At 37.2% G+C, this 25,076-nt stretch overlaps 1 protein-coding gene across 3 annotated transcripts in view; it reads right to left on the bottom strand.

Annotated features, from left to right (window-relative positions):
* Positions 1-2,647: 2,647 nt before the first annotated feature.
* Positions 2,648-25,076, bottom strand: part of UMAD1 (UBAP1-MVB12-associated (UMA) domain containing 1) — an 81,399-nt gene continuing 58,970 nt past the window's right edge. For all 3 annotated transcript variants that reach the window (XM_061996149.1, XM_061996147.1, XM_061996148.1), the window contains 2 exons: positions 20,728-20,804; positions 2,648-4,387 (listed from right to left, as the gene is read on the bottom strand). In XM_061996149.1, coding sequence (XP_061852133.1) covers positions 4,130-4,387; positions 20,728-20,804 — 335 coding nt within the window. In that variant the 3' untranslated portion in view covers positions 2,648-4,129. The remainder of the gene's footprint in view (positions 4,388-20,727; positions 20,805-25,076) is intronic.

A 25,076-nucleotide genomic window follows, 5' to 3' on the forward strand; every position in this document is an offset into this window, starting at 1 on the left:
TGATTCAGACAGAAGGTAGGTTAAGAAAAGTGTCTATGGGAAAAGACCTTTCTTGCACAATGAAGTCCAAGTCTTTTTTCAGTCTCATCTCTGTGGAGGATGTTGAAAAGAAAGAGACTCAAGGGATGAAAATATCTAACTAGTAAAAAAAGGACGTGGTCTCAATGAAGGACACAGGCAGATTGACAATTTTCCTTAGTTTAAGGAATTTGACATATTGATGGGAAAAGATCAGGCCTAATGTACCTCTTTCTAACTTTGCAAGCTTTGTTACAGACTGCCAAGCTTAATGCTGACGGACTGAACAAACCCAACTTGACTTATTCAACTTTCTTCCTATAGCACCAAACATGAACCTACCTTTGGAATTTAGGGAGGATTTTCTACCTTCTTGTTGCTGTAACACTGTCCATCTTTGAAAGCAAATCTGGTTAATCTGGAATTGCCTGTCATCAGCAGAACAGTTACAGATTCCTAAGAAGGGAAGAACTTTCCTCTAAGAGTTGCACTTCTGGTTCCTTTCCATACTCACTAAGTTGAACAGAGAAAACTCAAAGCAAGATGAATTATCATGTCATAATAAAAGTGTGGTTGAGGGGAAGAGAGCAATTTCTCAAGTGTGAGTTTTATGCTGTTATTGAGAACAAACCACTTGTCTTGCTCAGACAACTTGCTCAGCTCTGGTGCTTTTGTGAACATAACAGGTTCTGCAGCTAAAAACACACTAAACTGTGTGTTCTTTTGAGATACTGTAATTACCATGGTGAATACACTCTTTGCCTTTTGCCTTTATTCGCTCTCTGGTCAAAAACCACACAAGTATGTATTTTGCCAGCTGCAGTACTGCAGTATCAGGGCTTGGATCGTACTTCACAGAAAACATCAGAAACCAGATTTGTAACCACCTCCTTGACCGACCTGCTGGACACAGCATTGTCTGGTTCCACTTCTGAGTTTGTCACCAGGGAGTCGTCTGTAGGGATCAGCTCTCAGTCAGCATTCTGTCGGGTTGCTCTGGATGTAAGTATTCTTTGATTTACATTTGAACACGTGGGCTTTGTTCCCCTTTTCCTACACTTAAAATTAGACTTTTCCAGAGCCTGTATTTACAACTTTTCCAGAGGAAGTAAGAAGTGTCTTGTTATGTTTGATTTATTAGAAAATTTCATAAGGAAGCTATCACATAATGCAGGGAAAATGCAGCAAACTGCAATCAAAACTCAACATCTCCCATGAACTAAAGTAATTCTAAATAAACTATTTAATAAAGGAGTGCAGGACTAGTAATATGCCCACTAACGGCAGTGACAAAGCTCCAGTTTACAGCACTTCACTGGCCCAGAATCACACCTCAGTCTTTCATTACTAGTTCTGGAGTTGACAACCTGTCTTGACTCTGATGTTAATGACATCAGCTATGAAATATCTTTCAGTTCTGTCTAAACAATTTATATCCATATGCTTAACACAAAACAAATGCTTCTGTTCTGTAACTCATTCCTATATACAGATCATACAGAAAGGACAGCCAGGGTGGGTGACTATATTGGTATCAATATTGATTATGTTTTAATAGTATGACATTTAAAAAAATTAATTATATTCCCTCACCAGTGGTCGAATGTTTGAATGACAATATATGGAACTGTCCAGTACTTGTTGCTGGTGACAGATACACATACACTTACACATACACTTACATATATTTTATGCACTAGTTAATGATGTTAAACATATCTTACACAAGCGACTCCCATTTTGTAATGAAATTTAGTTTTCTGAAGACTTTGTGCCATCTTCATGTTATTAGTGGGCAAATAATAACATACATAAATCTTACTAATTTATAACAGTTTAAATGGGGTTCTTTCTCATCCCAGTAGGAAGAAATTCACTTTTACTGTCTGGTCACCATTAGCCTTCAATCCTCCTTTTATAGGTGATCTCAAGCAAGGGAGAGGTTTAAGCCTTCTCAGAACTCTTGCTCATAACTAGTGTTCTTGATGTAAATTTTAACCTTTACGGAACATATTAAGGACGGAGGCCAAATGTGTAACCTGTCATCCACATTTCTCAGCACGGGTGAACAGAACCTCCTCTCCTTTGCCTCTCGTTTTCTTTTGAAAGGAAGCTTGTGAGCATAACAGAGCACAATTCTGACAAGATGTAATTATTTTACAAGATTTATCTAACTTTAAGCAAAAAATGAATGTAAAATATTATGTGCCAAGTAAGCCAGCAAGAAAGAACGAGTATTGTGAGTTTATCCAGTCTTCATCGGTGCTTTGTGATCCTGCTTCTAAACCAGCTGAACTGCAGAAACATTCCAGATTTGAAATTAACAACTTAAATGTAAACATGTTATTTGCAGAATGACTAATTTTTACATTTAAATATATAGCGATATAAATATCTCATGGAAATTAAATTCAGTGCTTCAAATATGCGTTACCTAGAAAACTGCACACAAAATAGTTCTAAAAAACTTCCTAAAATTAATTCTTCATTCTAAGAAGTGTGAAAACTTCTCAGCTCACAGCCATGCTATCCTCACAGCAGTGTCATGGATGTCCCCTAAGCCACCGCAAGTCATCAACATAGCACACAGAATATATCTGGTGAAAGTGTGATATATTTAATTAGCAGACCAATTTTTAAATGACACTGAAAAGATTTCCAAATGGAATACACAATTTCAATCCAATATTCAAGCTCCTCGGAAGTGTGAATAGTCATAGCTACAAGTAAAGCCAAGCAATAACTCTCACACATAAAACATAACTCACTATTACTTAGCAGGGTTTTTTTAATTGCAGTGCAGCACAGATACTTTCCCTGAAACAACAACTTCAAAATATTTACAAACATAGCTGTCAAAAATATTAAATACATACACTTAAAAACCCTAAAACATGAATAACAATCTAAGATGTATTTCACAATGCAATTTCTCCATCATTTACAGTATTTATCTCAAATACTGTAAGAGGATGAAAGTTTGAAAATATATGTATTTTAAGCTATCACAGAGCACAGAAAACATATGAAAATACCCACTAACATTTGGCACAATATAAATATTCTACTTCATGAGAGAAAACAAGTAGAGTCTTTTGTGTTGCACATATCATTATTCATCACAAATCACAATGTTACATCAGAGAGCTGTTGCTCATGCATCAGGAGCTCTGGTTTTAGTCGGGAAAAAACATGCTCAAAGCTTGTGAGTGGGGGATACAGCAGTCTGTGAGAATACATGTTTAGGTACTTAGCCATTTAATTTAGCTGGATAAGAAACAATGTAATGTTTTCCTGTTGTTAAACATTGCCATCTGTATCTCTGGCACACAAATTAAAAAAATAAGGGTGTGACCATTAAAAGTACAGGTCCTGAGATTTCCTTCTTCAGGGGGCAAAGAGGTTAAAATGGAAAAGCTGATCTGTGTATAAATCAGGAACACATGTGGTAATGAGAACAAACAGCAGCCAACATGCAGGCGGTGTGGACTTCTCCAGGCACGAAATGAGATGGACAAAAATACCATCTACTGGAAAGGGAGCTGAGAAACAGATTTTCATTTTTAAACTGGTAAGTTTAACCAATTCTATCAAGTCTTGAAAATTATTTAAGTATGCATAATTAACTCTGAGTTTCAAAACTTGATTCAGGTGAAGAATTCCAGCAGTGCAAAGCAGCGTTGCTTTAGCATTAATACTGGCTTCTATTTGTAGAAAATCAGAGGTGATCTTGACATGTGTAATAGGAATTGTATGTTTAGTATCTGAGTGACATAACAAAACAGTGCAGAGGTGCACAGACTTCATCTTAACGTTGTGAAATGTTTGTGTTTGCATCCTACCTACTGCAAGTGGATACCAACAGCCAGTCTCCTACTGAGGCTGAAACAGTTTTGCTTGATTTCTTCACAGATAAATAGAATATGTAACACAGTAAGTTACAGTTTGCTTAAAGCTAAGAAATACAATACCGTTCTGAATAATAATCCTGTTGATGCAAAGCATATGATATATCAGTGGTAGGCCCCCAAAATACGAAGTCAATTAAAGCGAGTCTTTATCTTCACTTTAAGACTTGCTCTTGACACAGACAGAAGGAAGAGAGACAACATTATGGATCACAGAGCACTGAATTTTCAAGTGTAAAGTCATACCAAAATCTTGATAAATTATCACTGATGTTGTAGGTTAGCAATCGGTCAGGGACGTCATTATGGGTGCCCTGTACTGCTAACACATGAGGTGCCAGGGCAAAGGGTACATCGCTCAGGAGGTCTGACATGAAAGGGCTGCTTTCCAAGTTTTGACTCCTTTCATTTCCCACCTCTGCACTTGGTACCGTCAACTGCGATCGGTGCCCTTTATTTATCTAAAGAGAACAGAAGAACAGAAATTCAGACACTACAAATTGGGCAGCTAAGGCTCTGTACTTAAGAATCATCATGACCCACTAACAAATGAAAACAAACAAAAAACCAGTTTCAGAGTTTGGTTCAGGTAGATCTAAAAGGGCAATTCTTAATACATGTCGATATAATTCTTTGGGTCAAGTTGACTTGAATTAGGGCTAAAAATAACAAGGTCTTTTGAATGACTAGTGAGATTTCTCCATCTAATTTTACTCCGCATTTATGAAACCCATCAGGCTAATGGAACTTTTTGTCATTATATCTAGTCTTATTTAGGGGAAATCACTTCATATAATTCATTTCACAAACTGACGAAGCTCCATCTTTTGTTCTCCCTGTGCCTTTTCAGAAGTTACCCACAAAGGCATGACTTTGATGATTTAAAAATACTCCTCTTCCAGTTATTTCAAGATATTAATGTTTTTGCTTTCCAATTTGAAATGGAATTGCATGACTGGCTGAAGTCTCTTATATATGGCAATATATGCATTTCCAAATAGATGCTTTATAGAAAAAACCAGTTAAGAAAACTTTAAAAACCCCAACTAAAACCAGCAATGAAATAAAAAAACTTGCTATACAGAAGAAGTCAATATGATTTACCAAAAGTGCCAGCAGATAGGGTGCCAGACCCAATACACTTGCAAGCTTTGATATTGACCTACCAATATGACCTCATTAAGCATCTATCCTAAAGCTTGTACTGTTTCAAAAACAAAGAAAAGACTATTTACTCTGTATCTGGAAGTCAAATCTAGCTTGTTCTACTATTTATAGCAACAAAATGCTGTGCAAACTGGTAGCTCTCATGCCATCTCTAAGAGTAAGACGTTTGTTATATGGATTTCTATTGTGTATAAGCACACATGCAGAAATAGTAAATTGTTCAAAAGTGCTTAGGAAGTCATATCAAAGCCAAGAACATTAGCCATGAAGTTCTGACTGCAGTCCTGATTTTTGTTTTCAACCCTCCATCCTCAACACACAGTCAGAAAAATCAAAAGCCTATACTTTTATTAGGGAAAGGAGAGCACTGAAAGTGTTAAACACTAATTTGGTGTTCAGTTAATCATAAGAATTAAATGGATCTAGTTGTGTGGATGTTGCCTTCATCCTGAAGTATTCCATGACTTTTAGGGGAGCTGTGCTGCTCAAGATCTGATCTTGAAGACAACTCAAGCACTAGTCATTCCTTACCATGAGCCAACATTTCATCTAGTAGGACAGATAATCATTAAACCTATTAAGATCAAGAATAAAAATCTTGCTAATATAAGTTAGTTCAGAGTTGGTACTTGTCTTAGGTGATGAAGGAAGCTCACTCCTTTGTAGGCTGCTGGGATGGAAGGGGTTAGTGGTGCAGCATGCTCTGAAATGAGTCACAGAATCATTACGGTTGGAAAAGACCTTTAAAAGATCATCGAGTCCAAGCACTAACTTCACACTGCCAGGTCTAACCCTCAGCACCTCATCTGTGTGCCTTTTGAATATCTCTAGGTATAGTGTCCCCACTACCTCCCTGGGCAGCCTGTTCCAAAGCTTAATAACCCCCTCGGTAAAAACGTTCTTCCTAATCTCCAATCTAAACCTGCCCTGGTGCAAGTTGAGCCCATTTCCTCTTGTCTTATTCATTACTGGGGAGATCAATCCCCACCTCGCTACAACCCCCTTTCAGGTAGTTGTAGAGAGTGATCATGTCTCACCTCAGCCTCCTCTTCTCCAGGCTAAACAAACCCAGCTCCCTCAGCTGCTGCTCATAAGACTTGTTCTCCAGACCCTTCACCAGCTTTGTTGCCTGTCTCTGGATAAACTCCAGCACCTCAATGTCCTCTTGCGTGAGGGGCCCAGAACTGAACACAGTATTGGAGGTAAGGCCTCACCAGCACTGAGTACAGGGAAACAATCAGTTTCCTGGCCCTGCTGATCACACTGTTTCTGATACAAGCCAGGATGCCATTGGCTGCCTTGGCTACCTGGGCACACTGATGGCTCATGTTCATCCAGCATGGGCCCTCATTTGAAAGCTTTTGTTTACAGTCATAATCACTGGAAACCTAAAGCTTAAGATAAACTTTCCAAGGTCCATTACTATTGCATCACAGGATAATAATGTAAAAAGGTAAGAAATGTTATTAAAGGAATGAATGCTAGATGTAATTCCTAGTCTTACTGGTTATGATCAAATAAAAAAGAAGAGTGAATAAACCCCAAAGGAGACAAGTGAGGAAGACATTCTCTTACTGAGCTGCAGAGATTCTCTTTGCAGTACAAATCTGATTTGATTGATCACCTTCTCCTTCAGATCATCATCTGGCTAATTGCTATAAAATATTTTATTTCACAGGTATTCAAAATTAAAGAGTAGTCCTCATCTTTGTCTATTCTTCCAGGTCACTTCAAAGCTTCTGGAGATAGGTAAGGTATGATGCTGAGTTTGTCCTGCTTTATGATATTCTCTGACTCACTGTAATACTAACATGTTATTTCCCCTAGCTTTCCTTTTCTCAATACTCTATTCTTATGAGTAGCAGGCTAACAGATCTTCAGAAAGATACATGCAGCAGCAGAGGCAACAGTTGATAAAGATTTATTTTGGCTTTCCTGACTGTCTTTAGAGGGCAGGGAACATAGGACAGATAGCAAAAAAGTCAGAAAGATAGCCTGCATAGTTCTCTTACTGAAGCTTTCCAAGCTCAGAGTAAAACACCCATGGATAACAATACTGTTAAGTCTGTAAGTTCAGGAAAAACCCTAAAACCTCTTGTACTTGCCTATTCTAATTAGCACAATCATCTTCAAGTTGAAGATCAGCAGCTCTCACTTTCAAATGGATCTTAGCTTCTATAGCTGTTAACTGATAACACTTAGAGGGAAGTCTTCCTTCTTGTCACAACCAAATAGGCTCATGGTGTGCATCATGACAAAATTCATACACATATTCTGCTACACATATATTCTCTTGATAACAACACTGCCAAACACACAGAACATTTATTTATGTTAATTATATTTATCTGAAGAAAAAGCCACCACAATACAAGAAATAAGTACTTAAATTTATAGTATCTGTAAACGGAAAACTTTCTTTAATTTCTATTCTGCACACATTTTTTGCATTCCATCTTGAAAGAAATAACTTGTGGAACATTTATTGAAGTGCTGGTATTTGTTTCAGTCCCATATTCTTAAGGGGAGAGCAGAGACAGAAAGCTCCAAATGAAAACCAGGAAAGGTTACATCTAGGAATCCATTAAACAAGAACTTCAAAGACCTTTCTGCCTCCCTGCTTTCCCACATTCCAGGCAAAAATGATCCCTCACTAGCTGTCCTATTCCCATAGCTCAGATGATAATCACAAATCTCTAGAATCTAATGTTTATTTTGTTTGGCAAATTATACTTTTATGAACACCTGTTTATATCTTAATTGTCCCACAAGCTGGATGAACTCACTTTACAATGCAAATTACACTATCACATGGCAGAACTAGCTTCAAAGAGAAGAAAAAAAAAGCCAGAGAAAGCACAAAGTATCTTTTTTCCTCCAAAAACCCTTACATTTGTTAAAGGATGACAAATGGGCACTCTCAGAAATTAAAAATCCTTTCCGCATGCAGTAGATACCATGTACTGACAATGACAGTGCAAGAACCAACTTTCCACACTCTCAAGTCCCACATTTCAGAGCAATAATGTGGTCAGGAAGAGTAACATTAGAATTGTTTTACTGTTAAACATCATTTTACCATGCCCGATCTCTGCATACTGTCAGTGAGGTTCTTAATAGTCTACAAGATTCTGATACTATTTGAATAGTCGAAAGAGTATCATAAACAGGGCCCAAACATCATAGAGGCAAGTCAGGAACAATGAAAATAGTCAGGTCAGTAACACAAATGCCATAATATGATCTCAGATTCAGTGGTCACTGGGTCACAGTTTACTCAGCCCCTCATGAAAAGGTCTTGGGTCCAAGATGACAAAATCAGTTTACAGGATAAATGCAAACATGACTCCAGATTTCTTATTTCAGTTTCACACATAAACCACTACTGTCTTGCCCATGAAAATGGCTATTTTTCACTATCTTCAGAGTTCACATTCCCTTTCTCATTTACAGCAAGCTGTGTTTTATGTTAAAATCATTGGACTGACATCCCAACAAATTATGCAATAGCAAAAATACAAAACCTGTGGAGGATGATTCTTTAATGCAGTATGCAAAACCCAAACATGGCAGAAAAACACCTGCCAAAGTTAACCCAGAAAGTTAACTGAAAATAGGCTGCAGAAAACTGTCATGTTTACAGTTTAACTCTTTAAATACTGTGGAGCCCATCCCTTTACCTAATACAGACTGTCACATGCATATATTATCTATTAGGTGTTGTAGCGGTTTTGCCTCTGCCAGGTTTTTGGTAGCTGGAGTCCAAGCCAGAGAAGGTTTGCTGTCAGGATTTGTGATCTTTTGAGGGACTCAGGCTGGAGCAGTCGGTACCTGAAAGAATGTTCTCCCAGTGAGTGACCCACGTTGGGGCAGGCTATGAGGAGCTGCCCCCCATGCTGGAGCAGTTTGTGAGGAACTGTAGCCCATTGGAAGGACCCATGTTGGAGAAGTTTGTGAGGGACTGTCTCCCATGGGAGGGACCCCACATTGTAACAGTGGGAAGTATGAGGAGGCCTCCCCCTGAAAAGAAGCAGCAGCAAAGTCCATCTGTAATGAACTGACCACAACCCCCATCCCCTGCACTGCTGGGGGGGAAGGAAGGAGAGTCCTGGGAAGAGGGTGGTGTGGGGAGAGGTGTTTTAAGATTCGGTTTTATTTCTCATCTCCCTGTTCTTATTGTTCCTTTAATAAATCAAACCTTTTTCTCCCTAAGTTGAATTTGTTTTCCTTGTGATGCTAATTGCTGAGCAATCTCTCTGTCCTTATCTTGACTCACAAATTGCTCATTATATTTCTCTCTCTCTCTCTCTTGTCCAGTTAGGAGGGGGAGTGATATGACTTGGTGGGCACCTGGCAAAATCACCACAGGCATCTACATAGAAAGAAAAAAAGTTCCTGTCCTGAACAATCCAGGTTGCAAGAAGTAATTTTCCAAATCTGCCTGTCACAGTCATTACAGGCAACCGTTGCCCTTTGCTATGCCCCATCATTTCTGAGCATCTTGTACTGATTTAGACAGTGGCCTTATGTGCAAGATCTTATCAAGATCTAGATGTATTTCCGTGCTTCCAAATCATAACAACATCCTTTAAATGGGCTAAGATATATTCACCCATATTCTGGAGAATCTGCATCAGTGGAAAGACCTTGATGACACCAACCTGACCAGAAGGCTTTTATAGCAACTGTTGTAACATAGTAAAGAACTGGACACTCTAGCAGAGAACATCAATCACCCATCAGTGCTGAAAAGGCCCAAGCTGGTTACAATGCCAACACCAGCACAAAGTTAGGTGATGTAATCAAAGTTAAGGTTATGAAATGGCTTATGCTTTCACACATGTGCTGTTCAAGCATACGTGGAACTGCAAGTCCTAGAGAATTTGATATCCTATATTAGTCACATTGGTTGTCGTGGTTTGGCCCAGTTAGCACAGCAGCACCACAACAGTCTCTCTCTTGGTGCCCGTCATTCACCCCTACCCTCGTTAGGATGGCAGAGGCCCCAGCGAAATGAGAGTAAAAAGATAAGCAAGGTTGTTGTGGATTAAGACAAGGGCAGGGAGGGCTTGCTGCCAAACAGACTCCAATACTCGACTTAGGAAAGTAGGAAAGTTTATTTTACAAGACACAGAACAGAATAAAAGCAAAAAGGGAGTAGGTTGATGAGAAAATTACAACCAGCACTTTAAGATCTCCCTCCCCCATCCCTCCTTTCTTCCCAGGCCCAGCTCACTGCTCCCGATACCTCTACCTCCTTCCCCCTCAACGACTCAAGGGGGCAGGGAATGGGGAATGTGGTCAGTCTCTCACAGATGGGCTCTGCCGCTTCTCTCTTCTCAGATGAGGACAACTGGCATTCTTCCCCTGCTCCAACACGGGGTCTCTCACACAGGACACAGTCCTTAGTGAATATCTCTGGAAAGGGGTCTTTGCTATGGTTGCAGTTTCTGCAGATACAGGGTCCCTCCCTTGGGACTTGGCCTCTTCTGGGCATATGTTTAATGAGCTGCTTTGTCGTGGGTTCCTCCTCAGAGTTACAGCTTCTGTGAATATTGAGTCCCTTCCACAGGACATGGCCTCTTCTGGCCATAGTGATAAAGGGTTCCTCCCTTGGGATACGGCCTGCTCCGGCCATAGTTTTAATGAAGAAATTCACTGCCCCTGGCTTGGGGTCTGTAGTGAAGTGACTGAGTCCCTCTCACAGGACATGGCCTCCTCCAGTCCCTGGCTCGGGGCCAGCTTTAGCAACATCAGTGTCTGCCCCTGATACAGGCTCATTATCAAAATGAGTCCCTACCGCTGATGCGGGGTCTTTAGAGAAATGAAAATAAATCTCAGCTTTACCAGTCCTCTCCATAGAATGCAGGGGAGTCTCTGCTCCAGCACACCTCCTCCTCTCTTTCATCACTGACCTTGGAGTCTGCATGGTTGTTTGTCTCACTGTTCCTATTCCTTGTACCACCACCAGCCAGAAAAAGAAGAGACAGAAGAAGGAAGAAACAGGAAGAAAAAGAAGGAAGAAGCCTCCTCTTCCAGCTTCTTCTTAAAAAGTGATTGTGGAGGCATCTAACTGGCTCAGCCTCAGAGTCAGTCTGGCTCAGAGCTGGAGAGAGTTTCGAGCAACTACTTACAGAAGCCATCTTTACAGCCCCTTTCCCCTTACCAGAAAAGTCTGTCATGTCAAACCATGACACTGGTTTCTACTTCAATGCCTTCAATTTATTTATCCAGAAATATATATATATATATATATAAAAAATAGATTATATATATATATATGTAATCTATTCAGAGACTATTCTCTGAATAATAGCTAAACAAAGCACTGCCAAATACTATGACACACAATCCTGCTATGAGAAATACTGAATGCACTTAGAAGATTACCAAACAATTTACATTTCACTAAACAGCAGAAAATAGAAAAATTGGTTAAAAGTACAGGAGGTATGGTAATCAAATTGAATTCAATTAAACAAGGTGTTTTCTTTATTCTTGGTTTGCAATCCAAATGAACAGGGATAAAAGAAACAGTAGGTAAACATACATGGCAGCTGGACACCAGATAATAATTGTGCTCTGATAGCAAGGTTGTTATATGTTATTTCAATAACAAAGTGTGCTCTGCTAGCAAGGTTGTTATATGTTATTTCAATAAAAAAGTATAAAATTATCCTCTAAATTCTTGCTTTTTTTTTTAATGTTTCTCATCTGCCTTTAAAAACATCTCATTTGCTGCATCTCTGTGTGTTAACTATAAAGTCTGCCAAGAGTTTTGTAAGGAAGAAAAAAGGCACTGTTTACAATGTACTGAGAAGCTGGATTTACAGCACTCTGAAGGTGAGTAAAAAATCAGTATTAGAATTATTATCATCCAAACTACTGAAAAAGGTTTTCTCACAAAAAGTGACTAATTTAAAGAAATTTGTATTTTCTCAAAAAGTGTGTTTTTTTCCAGAAGTAGACCCATTTTCCTTAAAAAGACAGTCTTGATAAACAAACAGTACATTCAATCTTCCAGAATATTTAGTAAATATCCAGAAATACTATAATTATGACACAGGCCTACAACACTACTTGTGATACAGAAATACTATATTTCAGGCAATTTTGTGGTATTACAGCAAATACTGTACTATAATGTCTCTCAGAATTTATTTAGCATTATGCAGTTATTTCTGACACATCTAGAAATGGAAATTGTTTTAGGGGATTGTTCTTCCAATTGTGTTTAAGTTGATGCATTTTAGAGTATTCATTGGGCCTTTCTATTAAATTTGTAGGAACTTCAGAGTGAGAATCTTCATTGAGGATAAGGATTCATTTTTCAAGTAAGAACAGTAATGGCAAAGAGGAACAGAGGGGAAAAGAAAAAATTCTCACGAGGCACTCTGAAAGTTTAGCCACTTTGTATTCAAATATTTAAGCTAGGAGAAAAGGCTCAGTAAAACCTTGCTGGAAGAGGGAAAATTGTACATGACATGATAGTTTTTAAAAATCACAAAAAACCCCAGCCCACAATGTCAACAACAAAACACATCCAACATACCAATAAGTATGTGACCTGTATCCTTACAGAACTGTAAGAAGGGAAAAAACCCACCCAGACAAGCACAATAATAGAAGCCCCTGAGTTGGTTCAGAAAATATCATGTGACTCATGACAGCCACTATTCTTACAAGGCTCACTCAAAAGTTTAGTCAGCATCCCCTTGAGAGATTCAAGAAAAAAATATTTCTATCTAGGAGAATAAAAGGAGATGGAAGAAGTGCTGGAGACCTTGCAGTAGCTTGTTGTTGTATCCAAATGGCTTCTGGTCACTTGCTTTCCTTCTTAATAGAAGTGCAGTGAATGGGACTGTAACACTAGCCTAAAACTGTGTGTTGTCTGTGGTTGCACTAGAGCAGAAACGCTGAAAGCTTCGGGCTGAATCTTTGGTGAGGCTTTTAAATGCAGGAATGATTGTCAATGGACATCAGCTTTCCCATTTGCTTTGAGATCTTGTTTCCCAGCTTCGGTGACTCTCATTCTGTAAATGTAGCAGTGATTTGACTTTCTTAAAGAGCTCCTGCTACATGTACAAATTTTGTGTGATTAGTAGGTAGTATATATTTTCTTCATTTATCAATATCACTGTTCAGAATAAAACAGAACCAGATTTTAAAATAATCATTTAAGAATATTTTTACTGATCAGTGACTTACATTTTAGGTATTTCTATTTCTCATTTTCCTCATTAAAGTATGCTTTTCAGCTGTTTCTTAGACTAGAATCAAGGTCAGGTTAATGTTGCTGAAACGGTAAAGAAAAAATTCTAAAGAAACAGAGAAAAGTACCTCTGACATTCTGTAGTTTTTCATTATTATAACAAAGCTCCCCACAGAGCATTTTGGCCTGCAAAGAACAGTAGGGGAATCTTTGCTAAACCACACTTTCAGTATCAATTATGATTTAAGTTTGTACATTATTATTGGTATTAAAGCAATTAGTAAAATGTAATTATTCAGAACTAGCTTTTAGGAACAATTTGATATTTTAAACACAGAATGAATGCTCTGTAATTAGTACATGCTTCTTGCCCTCTCAAACAGCTAAACTGTTAATCTCTGCAGAGGGTAAGAATTGCAAGGTTGGCATTTTAATTCTGAATCTTTCATAGTTAAAGTATGCTAGTCTAATTATCCTAGTAAATACTAGAGATAACTGTGAGATAGATTTAAGATACACTTATAGAATGGAATTCTACCATGAAAATTATTCTTAAGTACCACAAAAGACTGCATAAGTGTCTAAACCAACTATCTCCTAGAAGAAAAAAATAATTGGATTTCTTCATTAACAATTTTGCAAACTCAAACTAGAATGAGATTAAGGTTCTGTTTTTACACAATTCCCTATAATAACAATTGGACACAGGAAATACTTGGATAAATTTAACAAATATATTTAACTTAAATAGCCAAACATTCTAGAATGGTATTTTTATTCCTAATTCCTACTTTGATTCCTTTATTCGAAATTAATTTTATATAATTATTTCATTCAAGAATTGTTTAAAGATGGAGAATCATAACATCTCAAATGTGGGCATCTATAATGAGAAACTATTAAACTGTGAACAAACAGGCATAAGATGCAATTTGAAGAAAGACTGAAGAACTAAGAAAAAGCAGAATAAAGGAAGCAGAAAAGGATTCTAAATCTTTATTAAAAATTCTGACTCTTAATTTCCTATCATAGCCAAAATAATTATCCACTCCTATCTTTCCTTCTATCCCAACCAATTTTAGCACTTTTGGACGTGATAACTGAAGTGCTGTATCAGCATTTATGCCCTCTCAGTAGCAGGGCTTTTGTTCTTGCTGCCTCCCTATGTCTCTCTGGAGGCCTCTCAGTTTAGGGCACTGTCCTGACATGTGAATTTTGTAGAACACTCCCCTTTGCAACATGAGTATTGTGATAAGAGTTATCTTAGAAAGACAGGTGCAGTAAGGAACAGTTTATCTAGTTCCTCTGTTCCTTTGAAGTACTATGCAAGCTATTCATAGAAAAGATCTCAAACATTATAACAAGCAACGTGAACAACTATTCAGCATGTTGTGCTTCTGCCAGCACCAGGAAATGTTACTAACCAGGCCACCTGTTTTTGTTTTTTTTTTTTTAATGTAACATGTATGCTGAAGTTATGAAAATTACTGCAGTAAGTGAACTACAAGCCAGAAGAACTGTAATTGAAAATGCAGGCAGCTGGAGACATCCAGCAGTGCATTCCACAGCCGCAAATCAGAAGTGTGTTGCTGCTACCGGCAACATCACCAGGACGCCCGCACGGATCACTCAGATCACCAACTGCTGAGAGGACAAGATCACTGCATACTCAGTATGGATGATGCTTTACTCCAACTAATTGTTTACACCATGTGCTTTTATCTGCGAACACAAGCACCTCCTTTCACTCTACCCCGTGCCTGCCTCTTCTGTACCCTCCACCTCTCGTGTTGCAACCTGAGATCTTCTGGGCGCCTACAACAAAGTGAAGGACAAGTCAATATATTGCAAAATGAATGGAGAAGTCTGACAAATGCTGATAATGGATTTGTTCTGCAACTTCAGTATCATCCAAAAGCACAAAGTACTACATTTATTTTGCTGCTAACTTCGTTCCTGATGTAACACAGAACTCAGATAACTTTTCAATATCACCAGAGAGTATATTCAGAAATTAATTTTCTATAAATATTGAAATAAACAGTGTTTAAATAATCATCTTACTTTAGCAGCTACATTTAGGCGATGTAGTTAGTGACAACAAGATTTGAGTTTTTCCTATGGACTTTTTGGGAAGCTGATGATCTGAACAGGAGGACCTTAGACAAACGGAATCTCTGCCTCCATGTCTCTACTTCTCGTTCCCAACCGCTGCAATAGCAGAAGTAGAAGCTCCAACATGGTAACCCCCTATTGACTAGATGATCTTTAGAGGTCCATTCCATCTCCTATCACTCTGTGATTCTATGTGACAGGAAAAAGGTGACAGTTTGTCTGAGATGGTAGATACCCATGGGACAGAACCTCAAAAAAAAGTGACAATGTCACGTTCTCATTATTTTACTTAGTATACGAAAATCCAAGGTCTTGAATGGGAAAGGAAGCTGTCTGCTAAGTTGCCCAAGTGTTGAGGGCAGACAGAAGTCCACTGGACCATAAGTTCTGGAGATCTTCCTAGTATAAGAAGCCCTGTTAAATATTTTGGTCAATTATCAAACAGACAGCAATATGAACATTACGATATAATAAGCTTTATAAAGTAAATATGCTGTTCCATAGTAGTACTTTTTATATATAGCAGCTAACTTTTTTAGATGATTAGGCTATTTACCTTAATTCTCAGTAAGTTCACAATCACATTTTGTGCCTTTCTTACAATATGGCAGCTCTACTTCATACACATTTACTATCTGTGTCTGCATATGGATCCCCCAAAGAACTGCAAGGTATTTACTGTACATGCAAAGGATGGAGCAAGCTAATAAAGATGCTGTTCAATGCAGCCAACATTGAAAACCAGTCATCCTTCTTTGAAGGTAATGTTAAAACTTCACTTCCTATAGCTTATGGTCATAGACAATAGTTGAGCAAAACATCTTTCTTCTGATGGTACTAGCACTCAGAGGAAAGTACGTGCTTGATGACATACTGTGGATAGTCTCATTCCAGTCCCTTCTAAGACTGGATAATTTCATTAAGTGATTATTGCTCACACACCCAATTAAGAAGAGAGAAAATATGGACCAACATGCTTTAAGGGCTTTATATGTGGAAAAAAAAGCTCTTGGAGTTAATATGACATTTGACAAGCAATTAATATAATTAGGGCATGACTAGAATTATAGCTTATGAGAGCTCAAAAAACAAAGCCAATATAACCAGAAATATTTTCTATAGCCACTATCTTTTGTCAAAATGGAGCAAACTAATCACAAACATTGGCCAATAATTTTGAAATATAAACCACCTTCTCTAAAGCAAACGTAGGGAATTTAAAATTAATGCAATAAATCTAGCCCTGAACACCCTTCTCAAGATTTTAAATATGAGACCCTCTGAACCATAACCTAAGAGTTGGATGACTGAACAGAGACACAATCAATAATAGCTCCTTTTCCAGAAACTTGTAAAAATAATCCAGACAGCCAATCTTTAGTATAAACTGGGCAATAACAGGTTTGGAAGAATCGATTTTTTTTTTTTTTAAAGGAAAACAAGATAACATTAACATTATTCATGCCCTGAAATTATATCAGGTGGTCAAACAGGTATCTTAAAAGTCTATGAACTTCAGCAATACTTGTAAATTTCTCTAAAAGAGTAAAAAGAGTAAAAAGAATAATTTTTTCCCCTACTTTATGTGCTCTCAGTTCCAATTATCTCCTCCTTGATATTTTGTATCTTATAGCTTTCCGATTGACTCGTATTATCCCTAAACAGATGTTATTTACATCTTCTTAGAATCCTTACATAGCAGCTTTACAAAGGATCAGTGTAATGAGGATATTATCTGCCAATTCATATATTAAAATATGTTTTCTAATCTATTTAGATACTTGCCTAAAATAGTGCACACCAGAAAACCATAATTTTAAACTTCGTGGGCCTTCAATGTGCTAGATTTTCAGTTTCTAGCAGCAAGTCATGAAAAAGGCACAAGAAACATAGCAGAACCATTGCAATTCATAAAGAAACCTATTTCCTATAATGATAAATATCACAGCAAGGTATATAATTAAGAGTAGCTATAACAACAACATATAAATTAGATAATTATGGATTAAGCAATCCCTTGGGGGATTCTCTCTTGCCCTAGAAAAAGTATAACAAGCTGCTTAGATAGAAGGCAACAGCTATTAAGTCCTTGAGAGAGAAACAGGACTATGAGGAAAAAGCCCCTCAAAACACATAGCACAAGAAAAATCTTAATTTACAATCTAAAGATGGGTGTAATTTTTTATTATTTTAATACACTTATTGGTACAGTTTTCACCCATTAAATTTGCTTACATCTATTGGCTAAAGAACACGTCAGATTACCAAGAACTGAAATACCAAATAAATATGGGCCACTTCTTAAGGTGTTAGTAGGGAGATACAAAACACTGCAGCTTTTACCAGAAATGTATTTTTTGTTGGTCCTTTTTCTTACACCAATTTAATAATCCCAGGTGTCCTGGATACCAGAAATATAATAATCTTCATAAATCCTAAATTACAGCCATACCATATGTCAAAAACATTTTGTGTGTCTTCTAATAGATATGCTACATAATTGCTCTCATAGTAGGACAAAAATACATGGTTGCGCTAATTTATCAAGGGAATAGCTCATTATCAAAAATAACCCCATCACATTACCAGTGTTTCTGGCAATCTTCATATATAAAAATTAACCTTCCTATTCTGTTACTTTCTATAACCTTAAATTCCCACTGAAAGCAGATAAGGATTGAATCATCTGGAAATTGTACTATGATAATGGAAAACTCACAAGCATGAAAAAAAAAAAACCATAATATCTCTTTCTATTATGATGGCATTGCAGATAAAATCAGAAGCTTTGTATTTCAGAGTCACAGAAAGACTAATGTAAGTTCTTGGTCCTGTACAGTGCTAAGCATTTTGGCGCCAATCCAGTAAAGCACTTAAATGTGCGTATGACTTTTAGTTCATGAGCCTAAAGCAACTTCAGCAGGATCGTACGCACTTGATTAGGCCCAGAGCACTCATTACCCTGACAGACAACGTGTCTCCCTAGGACTGACTCAGCATCAGGACACGACCTTCCCAAACCTCCATCCAGACTCGTGGAGACAGAGGATGCCCCCCCGGGAGCTTCTGTTCCTACTCTCTGCAGCAGAAGATGAAATGTTGGGACTTAAATTGGCCTATTTCTCCAATATTTTTCTAAACATCTGCAGTTCCGCTAACATGCATGTAATATCAAAGCCTCTTAAAATAAGGCAGAACGCAGGCATGGCACTTGTTACACCATCCTCTATTAATGTTGTTATTTGCAGTAAGATGATCTTGGTGTAAGCTTTTATATATGCATTGGTTTAAATGATTTATGCAAGAATATACAAAAATATGTACTTGAGAGTTTGGTAACTGTACAGCAAACAAATCCAATAGTACTTGAGTAAATGGGCAGCTCCAAAGATGACAACAGTTACCAAAAAATACTCCAGAAGATGCTTGCTTCAAAAAATCTAACTCAACTTCATTTCCCTTTGGAATAAGGATGTGATTGATGAACATAAATTAGCTCACTCTCCTTTAAATCATGTTTCTAAAACCAGTTTCCATATTCCAAAAAGTCTACATTTAATAAGTTGTAAAATAGTTTCCATTTTAAAATAAAAGCAAGTTTCAACAATTTAAAGCTGCAGTTGAAGAACTAAACACTTCTCTGTTCAACTCAGTATGACAAATACCTGATACTATTTTGCAGTCTTAACACATATCTTTTACCATACTGTACTATGTTTATGAAGCATTCTTGTTTTCATGCTAACAAGTTTATTATTTCAACTTTTTTCCTGTGTCTCAGTGACATATTGAATATGTAGTACAATGTTTTCCAGTATTGCTAAATTGGTAGAGTTCTCCTCCAACTTTATAAAAATATACTCACCACTGCAAATAGGAATACTGCTTTCTTAATGGCCAGAATTATCCATTTCATTTCCACAATCCTCAGTTATTATTTTGAGAGACTGAGAATTCCTTCAAGTAATGTGAAGTCCAAATACAGAAATCTAGACTGGAATTAATAACTTAGGTATTATCAGATGCCTATCGCAATTATGCCTATCATAATTTAACTGATGCTGTCTCAAGTCAGTTCATACTTTTGTGACATATAAGTCAACCTTTAATAGAAAGGTTAAAATAAATCTTTGTTTACTTTTCACTGTCATATCTTCTATTTTATTTTTAAAACTTCTTTCCTTTAACTAAAAACTGAAAATCTACAGCAAATTCTATTTTACTGTGCTTCCACAGAATTGAACAAACCACTGACTACAGTAACTGGCAGTTCACAATACCTAGCAAGAACATCACATTGAGGGAAATAATGTCTGTGCAGTAGGTAACTGCAATATCAATGCATTACACAGCCTCAAAATTGCAGGACTTCAGTTGTGAAACACCCTGGCTCACTTGTATATGGATCCAGAAGTCACACTAAAATTCTTTAACTGTAACTAGGTCATACTTCACATTATCAGAAGGCACACCTCTCATTTGTTATGATGAATTAAAGCTCTATCAGAAACAGTTTTAAATTTTAAATTAAAAAAGGAGGCTGCAGATCATACACATATCGATCACTGTTAAAGATGCAATATTATCACACACATCTCTGATGTACCGTGGGACTTAGCAATAATAAATATTAAAATGGCGCTGAGAAACCAAACCCAACCAAACCTCAAACACCACAAAAGCACAAAAGTCCAAGCAAAATATCTCACAGTTATCTTGCAAGTACCCAAAAAAATATTGGTGTGGAAAACAGGCTTATACTTATTGCAAAAACATAGGCAGAGAAGAAAATACATGTACATCATATGCAGACATGTTCTGACAAGCCCTCTTTGGTATATATGAATTAAGTAAACCACATGAAGAAAAATAAGTCCAGATTTACAGCCACACAATGAAGACAGTTTAAGATACACATTTACAACATATTACTTATCATGGTAGTTGTGGAAATAAATGACATTCAAATATTTGACATTTCCATCACTACTCATCATACCAATGCTTCTTGGCAATTCATTAACACTCTAGCTACAGTTTCATGCTTGAACATCTCAAGTATAAAAATAAGAACCTCAGCAACACCATACAGCCCAGCTTTCTTACTATTTCTCTTTCAAATATCAGTGGTCTTGATAATATTGCCATCGAATTGCTAGCAATGCTTTTTTTATGACAGATGACAAGGAAGGATGAGTATGCACTGAGGCTGTGGAAGATGGGAATGTCTTCTGCAAGACATTCATGCTTTTTAAATTATGTGCTACGGAAGTTTCATCATGTGTGCTTAAGGAAATAGTCTCCTACCTGTGAGGGTTGGTTGTACATCGGTCTGGTCTCCGTTTTATCCTTTGACTCTCTACTTGGATCATCAATTGTGTCACCTAACAAAGTAAAAATAACCCTATTAAATCATTTAAATCCTTCATATTTTATGCAGAATAAGAAAAACACTTGAATCTTCATAATTAAAATCCTATAGTTCCCTGGGAAAAGGGAACTCTTGCCCCATTTATGTTTTGCAATTTTGAACCTAAGCAAAGTTGAAAAACATTAAGAAGTGGTTTGCAAAACCTGTGAATAAATCTGTGTCAATTAAAGGGAAAAATTCAGAGGGGAAAAAAAGAGAGAGAAAGAAAAAATGCAGTGCCCCTACTTTTGCACACTTTAAGACCATTACGTTCTAATACTGGCAAAGTGTCAAACAAAGGAGACACGGCAGTATGAGTATACGGTGTAAAGGCAATACCAGGTTTCTGTCCTATCTCAGTCCCACATCAGGCTAGAAGGGCATATGCACCGTTACTCTAGCCTCATTTATAACCTTGTTCCATACAGAGGACACCTGTGCATGAGTGCTAAATGAAACTGGCTCACTTTCCCAGCATGGTTTGGCTTTGACCATACTGAGCCAATGACTACTTGGCAGCCTGGGCACTAGCCTCCTTTTATTGCATAGATGTATCTACCTCTGCCCAGGATTTTATAAAGGAGATATGATCTGGTCTATCCCAAAAGCTGCATCTGAGAGCAATCTAAGATGGGCAGATCACAGCAATAAACTAGAGACAAGAGTATTTATATTTATTTTAAAGACAGAAGGTGTATTATTAGTTTTATTTAAAAGGCAATAAAGACATAGTAAAACAAAACAAAACAAAATCAGCATTTGTTTATCAGCTATTGTAAAACAAACATCCACCTAGCCTATTTTCTCTAATCTTCTTTGTTGGAGTGAGAGTGTACAAGAACTTGTCAAGATTTTGTGGATTATCTCCTACTGCTGTTAGTGCTCCTCAGCAAATAATAGCTTCTAAGAGGAGACAACTTGGAAAGGTGAAAGATTTACTCGGATAATTCTGGTTTTATTTTTCTTTGAAATGATACTGGTTTCTGTAATGGAGTATTTTGAAAGTCTGTATCCTTTGGGAGTCCTGCAGCAAAAATTCTAAATGAAAGGGTTCAAGTTACTGTAGTTTAACTCCTTTGCTAAGGCTGGTTTTTTGGCTGTCCTGTTCCATTCTCTCCAGAGGTTTAGTTAGAGCGAGTGCACCTAGCAGAAGCCACTGGGAACAGCAGCCAACTTCTTCCCATGCCCAGTTAGCTTGGAAGCTAATGATACCCAGGCCCACACATGTTTGCTCCATGCTGTCATAGGCCCACAAGGACCGACTGGTCAGATCTGCAATATTTGGTGAAGTAGCCTATGAAAACAAGTAGTAATAGTCATCTGACATGCTTTTTTATACTTGAGCATTATCCCTAACAGTGTATTTTGAGAATCATCAATAAAGTATCTTAATTATCAGTCATTAATGTCTATTAATTTCCTAACTAACTACACTTTTCAAGATCTTTCCTGGAGTTGAAAAATACTTCTCAGTAAAACAGTAATTCTCTACATGGCATACTTGTATTCACATCATCTCTCAAAAAAAAAAAAAAGCGGTGAAGGAGAACAAAGGAGATGGACTATTAGTTAATCTCCATTTCCACCCCACCATATTGTGAAAAACAAAGTTTGTAAGTGCAAATAAGATAATGAGGTAACAGCCATGAAAATAAATTATGTCAAGCCATTAGTTTTCATTTCTAATGAAGTAGAAAGGCCTGCAAAGAAAAATTCTAAGAGGTCTTATAAATGCACTCTGCAATGAAAGACTGTAAAAACTTAGAGAGGTGTGAAAATAGTTAATAGCTATATTAAGAGGGCAGCAAGACACATTTTTGGTATCTTTGTTGTGGATGAGAGTGCAAAGAAGTTTAAATTGTACCAAACTTGGGCTACACCAGTTTCTCCAGGAGTAAGGCTATTTCAGCACTTGAAACAATCTAAGGAAACTGGTCCATCTCCAAAAGATTTCAGAGGTAGGCCGAAGAAATATCTGTCATGAATGGTTTTGATCTTGCCAAATAAGGAAGATTAATGATCTTTTGTGTTCCCTTCTAGTCCTACATTCCATGAAAGATGCAAGAGGAAAGACACAGGATATTCCTCCCTCAGTTTCTGGAACTGAAGAGAGTTCTCCAGAACTCAGAATTTGTCAACAGAACTTACGCTGGCTGCATGGAGACTTGTGAAGATGCAAATAGACTGCAGTGACCTGGACAAAGACCCATTAAGTGTGTACAGGAAGAGCTGCCTAGCCAGTCAGTAGCAATTAGACAGCTAACTGAAACCATCAGGACAACTCATTTTGGGCAAAGTTGGGTGTATGCATAAATATACTGAAAGAGTTACAGCAGGGATTTAGGAAACACAGGGACCAAGATTGTACTTGTCTTTAGATACAGTTCCTGAGAAAGTACTCAAATTTTTTATATGCAAAAAATTTGTGTGTTAATGCTATGCAGAATATATTTTTTTCCTGTGATTAGTTTTCCTGAAGACGAAAAGAAATCTCTGTTTGAAATCAGGATCAAAAGGTAAAAAATGTACCAATATTCACAGGAAAGGAAGAATAAGAACAGCTCATTTGGAGAGAAATTCTCTTTTTGTTTTTTTACTTAGAACTTTGACATCCAACTTCCAGAGGTCATAACTTCTTAAGGAGGCCAAAGTGTAGCAAAATCTATCCCATTTCACAATTCAAATTGCCTTTGTAAACTGAACTTTAAAGCAGAGCTTTTCTTTGCTAAAATGTAAAAGAAAGAAAACGTAATTGAATGGGAAAACCCCAACATCTTGCCAAATTTTCAGACACATGGTCCTGCAAGAATGTTATAAATCTTTGTATAGACTATTATTATTTGAATTAATGGATTTAACAGAGTCTTAGGTAGCTGCACACCAAACTGCCCAAGATGTCCACTAGGATAGTTTTCCAGAGAAATCAGTATTTTTGATGTAGTTCTTTCATTGGTTCCTATCTCAAATATCCGAACAGATTAGACATCCTTATTCCTACTAGCCCAAATAATGAATTTACTCTCACACACTTGCTCAGCACCACCATTTCGAACCTTATCAAGCCTGTCACAGCTGATCCATCTTGTTTACTCATTCTCAATTTTTTTTTTGTTCAGCTTGCCTTGGTTTCAGCTTTTTTGTTGAGTTTGCCATTGACCTAGATTATAATCTTTTCCCTTAACTGGAAGACATAGTTTCTCTTCTCTCACCATGCTCAGCCTTTCAAATGGCTCCCTCTGATATAGATTTTCCTCTTCTTCACTGCAACCCTGCAATCTCCTCTTCCCATCTTCTTACATGTCAGGAAGGTGGATGAAGTTAAACAACCGAAAAGACAGACATCCCATGAGAGCACAGACTTTTGGGAGCAGGAACAATTTCCCTTACACAACCTTGATGTAAATAAGTATGTAACTACAGTTTTGCCAAATCAAGCAACTGAAATGTGTCTCTGAAAAAATCACAGATGAGGCCAGAGGGTCCACTGTAATAATCTAACCTAATCTACTATATAAATATAGGCCATAAGATCTTTAATTCATTTGAACTAGAGCAAGTTTAAAGCTGTATTTTGATTAAGAGATAACAAACAAAATGGTTCTTTTTACAAAACAATTAGTTTTAGTTGTAAAACTCCTATAAAAATAATCTAGGTAATATTTTAGAATGTCATATACTATTTAGAGACTATAAGGATTAGAAATGAAGGGTGCTTGACACACTATAATACGGTTTAAATATCATCAGCAAAATTTGTAATACGCAGGACATTACTGGGAAAATATATCAGGAAAGTAATAATCATGCTTATTGATGTAAAATATTCCTTTACTTATCCATGCAAAAACATTTTCAAGTTTGAAAAGATAGTAGTAGACATATTTATCCTACTGTCTAGAAAAGCCCATATTTCAAATTCTCAGTCTCGGAAGGCTGTTTTTAAGTTATGTTCAGCCCCTTCAAGGCCCAAACAAATGATGCTGCACACAAAGGTCAAACATACATTTCTCCATTCACTGACATAGGACTGGATTTACACCAACATTCTCAGAGTTCCACTGGTATCCTCTTTTTCCAATACTGCCACCAGGTGTCACATAAGAAATACCCAGTCCAGTCTTTGGTATGTACTGCACACATCTGCCCTCAGAATTTTTTGTTTCTTCAGAAATCTGCATTCAGCTATCTGGACCTCAGCACTGTTGTATTGAAAGGTTCAACCACAAGTTTGGCATCTACTCAACAA

This window comes from Colius striatus, chromosome 5 (assembly GCF_028858725.1).
Source record: "Colius striatus isolate bColStr4 chromosome 5, bColStr4.1.hap1, whole genome shotgun sequence".
Taxonomy (NCBI): domain Eukaryota; kingdom Metazoa; phylum Chordata; class Aves; order Coliiformes; family Coliidae; genus Colius; species Colius striatus.